General features: G+C 40.2%; 1 protein-coding gene across 2 annotated transcripts in view; it reads left to right on the forward strand.

Moving 5' to 3' along the window:
- The window catches only part of EPHA5 (EPH receptor A5), an 89906-nt gene that overhangs the window by 33238 nt on the left and 48648 nt on the right, over positions 1 to 8020 (forward strand). For both annotated transcript variants that reach the window (XM_009072997.1, XM_009072998.1), the window contains exon 3: positions 6175 to 6299. In XM_009072997.1, coding sequence (XP_009071245.1) covers positions 6175 to 6299 — 125 coding nt within the window. The remainder of the gene's footprint in view (positions 1 to 6174; positions 6300 to 8020) is intronic.

An 8020-nucleotide genomic window follows, 5' to 3' on the forward strand; every position in this document is an offset into this window, starting at 1 on the left:
ATTCAACATGCATACACCCCTCCTTCCTCCAAGTGCAGTGGAATTACTGCAAGAACAGGGTATTGAGGCACAGTAAATCTAGTAGACAGCCGTATCTCCTGAACTGTTACACAGAGCAGAAGAGATGAACTGTTATCCCTGTGCTAGTGCAAATTGCATGGAGATTACTTCTGTTACCTCTCTAATGTGAATATGAATTGATGGGTTATTTTCTGGTTTGTGTGCTCCAACTGTGAGCACTTCTCTGTAGTGCAGTTGTTGGTAATTAAAAGCGTTGGGTTAGTAGTGTCCACAAAACCACAGTGTCCATACTGCTCTCTTTGCCTCTAGCAAAGGTACTTTTATGGTATCCTAGGTCCAAGGATTAGAAGCCTAGAGAGAAGTTATCTGAGGAAAGCTTTGTCAAAGAAAAAACAGGCTCTGCAAGAGAATTAGGCACCGATTTGGGTTTCGCTTTGCACAAACCCAAACCTGTGTCCAGCTGGGAGGCAGCAAGGTCTTAGAAGCACCTTGACTGTGACCAGCTTGGGCTTTAAGTCATGTACTGTTGTTGAGTTAAAGGAGCTGTGTTGAATCTTTTAGGAACTGGTCGGGGATTCACTTGAAAGATCACCGCTTTTCATATGAGATGGATTTGGTCGCTTTGGTTAGCCATGGATTCATATTACAGAAATGGGGCCTTGCCTTCTCTCAGGGTCACTGAGTGCTTCAGTTGGGTTCTTGTCTGAACTATTTTGTTTCAAGGCACACATTGGAGCATCTCAGGTTTCATAGGCATTCAAAATGGTGGTATGTAACAGGGACTGTAAATTGATCTAAGACCTGACACCTCAGGTGTTCATCTTGGGAGGTAAAAGATGTAAAGAAACATTATATATTTGGAAAGGAAATTTGAAGATTGTGTTCTCATTTTGATATTTGATGTGTGAAAAGGACCGGCATGAAGTCCCACTTTACCCAAGAGGCACATTGAAAAATCATTCAAAAGAAGATGATTTCCGTGTATGAACCATGTTAGGATTGAGCTCCTAAAACACCTCCTTTGGCAAGGTGTTTGGATTTAATCTAATCCTGGGGCTAAAATTCACCTCCTTGCACTATTTAGGGCCTCTGCCTGACTGATAATCTCATGCAAGATCTCAAGGTAGAATTGAAATGCCATTTCATGCTAGTTTGTCCAAGGACCTTTCATTCCCTGGACTCAGTTTTCCGAAACATTTCCAAGCACCTGCAAATCAGGGCCCAACCTGTTTGCCTAACTAGCCAGGCATGGTTTGCAAGTATTTGTGCTCAAGGGACAAAGAGTTTTGAAACCCATTGTCAGGCAAACTTGGGTACACTTCAGGATATTAAAAATAGCAGCAGAAAAGTCGAGTTATTACTTAAATGCTAATTTCTGACCCAGGTATAATATCTGCAGTAAATGTGCCCTTTCTGGGCTTTTCTAAAACTGTAGTTTCTATACAGAAATGCAAAGATATGATGCAGTGAAGGCTGCTTTTTTTATCCCTCTTCCCCAAACAGTGCTTCTATTGTAACTAATGTATCTATCTTCATTAAAATGAACCTACTGCTTGAAACCACCTATGGTTTCACATGCCTTTTGAGTGACTTGGTGAATAATGCAGTTCTTGCTCCAAACTCTGAAGTCACTAAAGGCCTGAGAAAAGAAAAAAATCAGTTATGTCATTTATTAGCATAAATTCAGACTGCAAGAGAAACATGGCATCACATGGAGGGAGGAATCCCAAGGTGTATTGAAAGGTCTCATGTGTTAGATCCTAGACATTTGCTCATACCGCAAGGTACTCATGGTAAAAGAAATTGCAAACTCATGAGAAACACATGAAAATCCATAGCGTAGGTATCTATAAAAAATGATGTCTATGTCTATAGGCATCTGTGTCATAGATGTCTATAAGGGCAGCCAGGACAGAGATGGTAGCAGTAGGATCTTCCTCTCTGATGCCTGAGTTGGCCTCGGAAAGGGCCCTGAAGCTCAGATACCTGGAAAGCCAAAGGAAGGAGAGGTCCAGTCCCTTTGCCCATGTAAGTCACCATCTCTTCCTAGGCAACTCTGGGTTGCTCCAAGTGAAGATCTGTCCTGGCAGAAGTTAAAGCTGTATTAAAGGTCTTGAGCTGGTGGCTTGACTTTTGCACTGAGTGTGAAGGGAGCTAGTATGTTTTTTTTCTTTCTGATCAAAAGTGGAGAACTTCACTGGTTGTGGGGCTGAGTGAGATGGGGAGCCATTAGCAGCTGTTTTTGTCAGAGTGAAAAATACCAAGACAAAAGTAATTGGGCTGGTGAGAGCATTAGATAGACCATGAAATGTAGAAACTGGATTGTTTTCTCTTGGTACAGTGGTCCTTCACCTGATAACATTAGTTTCTCTTAAAATATAATTAGAATTTTCATCATTGTATGTTAGATGTTAGTGGGACACAGCACAATGTGTTGTAAATATGGGGTTTGGTGCCTGGATGACTAATTCAGTGCTAATGTCATTATCAAAGGTTGCAGAGGAACAATATCCTAAAAGGTCTGTTCCTCATGAAACAATCTGTAGTTATTCAGATGTGACTAATTATGCATCTTCTGCCAAAAGTATATTTGGTATATCCCCTTACTCTTCTTATGAAATGTTAGAACAGAACAGAAAAGGTAGAATCAGTTTTCTATTCTTTTCTTTGCTTCCTGATTAATTTTGGTCTCAGGAAAGCAAAAATGTACATTAGCAATTTCACACCTTGTTACATCTTCTGTTTGCTTTCATCACACGCATGGCTGTTTCCATAAATGGCAAACATAAACATAAATGATGTAATATCCCTCTTTGATCAGAGTGTGTTGCTGAGAAATTAATGCAGATGTGCAGGTTATTTGTAAAGCAATGTGAACAATTCACGATGTACATCCACCTTTTGTAGTGTCAAGGCAGGGATTTGAACAACATTTCTGTCTGTTTATGTAAGAAACATGAGAGATTACAACTTTATATATCTTAACTCTTACATGAATTTTTTTTTTTTTGCATGTTGTACTCCAAATGGAAGGGCTCTGTTGCTTGACTTCTTTCTATTAAGAGGATGCTGCCCTTGCAGAAGCAGTGACCTTTGAAAAGCAAGTCTCAAGTAATCCTTTTATTTTTCTGAGATCATATAGCACAGTATCCAGTTGCAGGCTTTTAAGATGGAATGATTGCAGACTTTGTCCACTTGCCTGGATTGGATTACATTTTGTTTGACAAAGAAAGCTCTAAAATACTTATACCTTCCTTCCTTCGCTTTAGAGCACCGTAATCTCTGTGCATGGAGGATGCAAAGTAGTTGCTGTATCATGCCAGCACCACTGGGATTTATTGAATTTACTTAATTGGCCTTTATCTCACGGTTACACTTTAACGCTTCTTTTGAAGGAGATTCAAAAAGGATACGGTTACTCCTTTTCTAATTTACTTTGAGAGTTGGGTTACTCATTTTCTTATCTTCCCTCCATTTCCCAGCAGAGCAGAGCATTCTGTAGAGCCACAATTGAACATGTTAGAGACTTGCACACCAAGAGATTTAAGTCCATGAAACCGTTAGCTAGACAAGCTTTTCGCGCACTGCTTTTTAGAGAGAATGCTCTGTTTTAGGAGGGTAGAACCTTTGGTAGTGCTTTTGGATGACTGGTGGTGGATTTTATGTTGTACTGTGCTGGTGCATGTGAATGAGAGCTAAACTGCCCTGAACTTCCCAGGGAAAGATTTTGCAACATAGTGGGAGAGTACTTGCATTATTTTCTTGGTTTTAAAGCACTTGTGAGCCTCAGTCCTATAAATACTTCAGGAAACCTCAATAAAGTCAATGATAAGTATGCTATTTGGTCAGGCAGTTTTGATACTGGGAACTGCATGGTTTTCACCTTCCTGAAAGGCATTCAATACCAGGGAGGGCTGAGGTCTCCCCTCTCTGCACTTCTCAAATTTGCTTTTGCTAATAGGAGTTTAAAAGGGTTTAATGCTCAACGTGACTTTCTCTATCCTGCCAGAACTCTGCTGCGAGCTCTGTAAGCAGGGATGTGTTGCAGGAATTTAGGGGCATTGGAGAACAGTCTCAGAGGGCTGGGTCCCTTTTTCTGAGCACTTTGGTGGCTTCACCCCCTATACATAGCATCTGAGTGGCTCATAATAAGAAGTGATCAGTATAATCTATTTAACTACGGTTGTAGAATTGCCAGTTATTTGGCACCATCACCACACAATGAGACTTATTTCCAATGCCTCTGAAAACCAGGTAGCTCCCTTGCATTAGAAGGGAACTTCATCCCATTTTAATGCAGCTCACTACTCACTCTGTCTTCTCTGAGCTAACACATCTGACCATACACATGTGCACGGACTATATCTCTCACTTGCACAACTCAACTTGTGCACATGCATGTGCAATGCATAGTTAGGCACCCAGATTAATGGAAAGTCCTATACCAGAATAGCAATTTGTATTTAGGTTGTTATTTGCCTTCATATAGGCCAAAAACTTGTAGAGGACATCAACCGAGGGTAAGATGACTTTTGCAGATGAAAAATTGTTGGTGATCACCGTGCAGTGCCTGCATAAATAGCATGATCATCATTCAAATCAAAGTGGTTTTTACTTGCTCAGTGGAGCAGCTGTGAGCACCATAGTGGATGCACAGCTAAAAACTGAATGCTGTCTGTGCAGCTTTATGCCAGCTCTCCAGCAGAAAACAATATGGAAATAGCCAACACCTTCCAGGATCCTCGAAGAGCCAAGTAGGGGAGGGATTAGTAAACAGGAGTGAGAAGAACTGAGGCTGAAGCAAGACTGAGATGCTGAAGCTTGCTTTAGCAGAGAAGGCTTATTGCTAGGCTTCAGTCTAGGGATAATTGTCTTGAGCTCTTCTCTTACTCTTTTTGGCTTAAAATCAGACCTGGCAAAATTAATTTCTTTGTTGTCTTTATTTTACTTAATGGCTTGTGGGTTTTTTTAGTATTAAGATAATTACCTAGTCCTGCATATAGAAGAAATTTTTTATAGTTCTAAATACATTTTGAAAGATAAAATGTGATTATTTGCTACTGCTCTTCACGCTCAGTTTCCCATATGGCCACAAAGGTCTTTGCCATGGGTCTCCTCAGCGCCCCTGTCATCCTTGCTGGGAGCTTGCCTGTGTGGAGGGTGAGTCAAAGTCCCTCAGCCAGACATGGGTTGTCTTTATCTCTGGAGAAGGTTCTCTTGGCCCTGCAAATGAGAGACTGTGAATTTCTCCAGTCAGTGTTTCTTTTCCCTCAGCGTTGTTTCATAATCTCAGGCATGAAATACCTGGGGTGTTAGTGTTGCATTGCCCATAGCAACTTTTGCTGGAGAGCTGGCAGGGGTGGTAGCAACCACAACTTAAAAAGTCTCTGCAGACATTGGACTGAATACAAAGGATCAAGCCTGTTTCTGCTGCACATGTGTACTGCAAAGGGCAGATAACCTTTCAGGGCTGCATCTTTAAATAATAAGCAGAGCTGGTATAGCTGCTTTCATGCTGTGGCTTCCCCAAGCAGACCGTGAACTTCTGAACCGTGATTGCCATTAAAATCTTTTGCCATTTGCAAGGAATTAGCATCACTATGTGAGCTGTATCACCCCAGTGATATTTATGGAGAGCAATTGAATTATAAAGGTCGTAAAGTTCCTTGCTTCTGGAAGGAGGGGGCTGAAAGATGCCTCAGCTTAAACTACTGGTTTGGTGTAAGCCAAAAAATAGTTAAGGAGCCCATGTCATCTAAGGTCTTCTGAAAAATGTATACCTTGAAAGCAGCTGAAATAAAGCAAAATGTAATCAATATATAATTCTGGTAACATAGGCCCTGACACATTTGAAAAGGCAAGGTGTGGGGTTGATGTGTTTGAAAAGTGCTTGAAAAGACAAGGTTGATGTGTAAGCTGCTGATGGTAGTTCATGTTGCTGCTTTGCTCAGGTGGCTGATGGTGGTCAGCTGAAAATCTGTGCAAGTTCAGTTGTTAAAAATGGTCAAATACCAGCAAGGTAAAAACAGACCACACTGATCTGCGGTAGCTAAGGACTGCCTTGCGTTTGAGGATGCACTGATGAGTTTGACTTTGGCAGACCATCTTACTAACAATGGGTTTTGTCTGTTCTGTTTTTCTCCTGTCTTGCAGCACCTTCTCCAGTCAGTAGTGTGAAAAAAGGGAAGATAACTAAAAATAGCATCTCCCTTTCCTGGCAGGAGCCAGATCGACCCAACGGCATCATCCTGGAATACGAAATCAAATATTTTGAAAAGGTGTGATGGACTGATTGCTGAGCATCCCAAGTACCTTCTCTTTACTGTTTTCTTCTTTTAGTTATAGTTATTTGAGTCATGGAAGGGAATGGAGCAATTTTATGCATAAATCAATGTCAGATTGATTTTGCAGTAAATGATTAGGAAGACTTGAAATGAGGGTGTTGTTTCCATTAGTGTGCCACTTCTCTTGAACAAATACATTAAATCTGTGTGTCAGATTCCTTTCCAGCCTTATCACATTAAGATAGACCTGCTCATTTGTTAAAATAGGAGGGGTTGGGGATTGAGCATCTATCTCCTCCCACAAACATCAGGCAATATCTTGCCTTTGGTATTTCAGTTTCTCACTGGATTTTCCTTCCACAGTGTAAGGAGAGGAGAAGGGTTTTGTGGAGAGATTGTATATGCTCTGATATGAAGAATGGCATCCTGGCTTAAAACCTTGCCTGAGTTTTCCAGTTTTTGTTCTCTATCTTATGGGGAGCACTCTCCCTACAAAATGTCCCTCTCCTAGTCTTCATTTCAAATGGCAGCTTTTCTCTTTCTGCAAAATTAATGTAGTTTAAATGAAAACAGTTACAAATGCACTTTATATAAATAGTGATACAGCCTCAAATTTGGGGAAATCTTGGATTTTCAAAAATTAGGTTTTCAGGAGTTGACTGAAAAGTAATTTCTTGCTTCAGCTGGAATTGTAAGGTGTTCTTTTTTCTTCTGAGACAGTCTGGCTTTTGACATGAAAACAAGAGGAAAATAATGAAACTGAATCACAATTCACTCTTCTGGGGAGTTGAATTTCTATTTTAAGTAAGATACTCCATTAATTCTGTCTATGACTCAGGTGAAGTCAGTGAACATGGACCAGGACTGGGTCCTTCCTTCTTCTCTCTACTTCACCCATGTGAGGGACCTGCTCAAGCAGTGCATGCAAACAGGGAAAAGAATTTAATAAATCTTCTCCATCAAAATAAAATCAACATTAGTTTTGCAGATGAAGGAGCTTGTGCAAGGGCACAAGATGTTTGAGTGGCTTAAATAGGCCTGAGGTTTTCAAGAAGATTAAAGCACAAATCAAGAATCAGGATATTCTGGTGCTGGAAATAATCCGTTACTAATTCTTTTATTAACTTGTTTGAACGACTGTTGTGGTGCATTGAATCCTTACAATGCAGTGGCCTGGGAAAATTAGCCACTAGAAACATAATTATAGCAAAAAATGTCCATATATTCCTTCATTTTACTTAGTTTGTTTTCAAAGATATTGGCAGGAGAGGGGGCTTAAAATGTTGCATTTGTGGTCCAGAACTAGTCTCAAATAGCTTCAGTAAATAGTTCTTCAAGTGTAAGTCTTCCATGGAGAGGTAGCTCCAGCCAGTCCAAGTTCATGCTGTCTTCATTTATTTCGTTCAAGCTGATAGCAAAGCTTAGTGTTTTCAATAGAAAAACTTAAGAGTTTAACTCTTTGCAGAAGCCAACAGTGTATTTGACTGACATACAAGCAAATATGTGACCTAGTATTCACTTATAGCTTTTTAACCAGTCATTGAGTTAGATTTGTGATGCTGTCCTTAATCCTTTTTGTTTGTTGCTACTATAATTTATATTCTCTCAGTTTTCAGCCCTTCATAAGGGTAAATTCACAGCATTCATTTCCAAGGGACAAGGATGATCTATATTAAATGTTTGGGGAAAATTGAGTTTTGTCAGATTGCATTCCT

The sequence above is a fragment of the Acanthisitta chloris genome, unplaced genomic scaffold (assembly GCF_000695815.1).
Source record: "Acanthisitta chloris isolate BGI_N310 unplaced genomic scaffold, ASM69581v1 scaffold7024, whole genome shotgun sequence".
In the NCBI taxonomy this organism is placed as follows: domain Eukaryota; kingdom Metazoa; phylum Chordata; class Aves; order Passeriformes; family Acanthisittidae; genus Acanthisitta; species Acanthisitta chloris.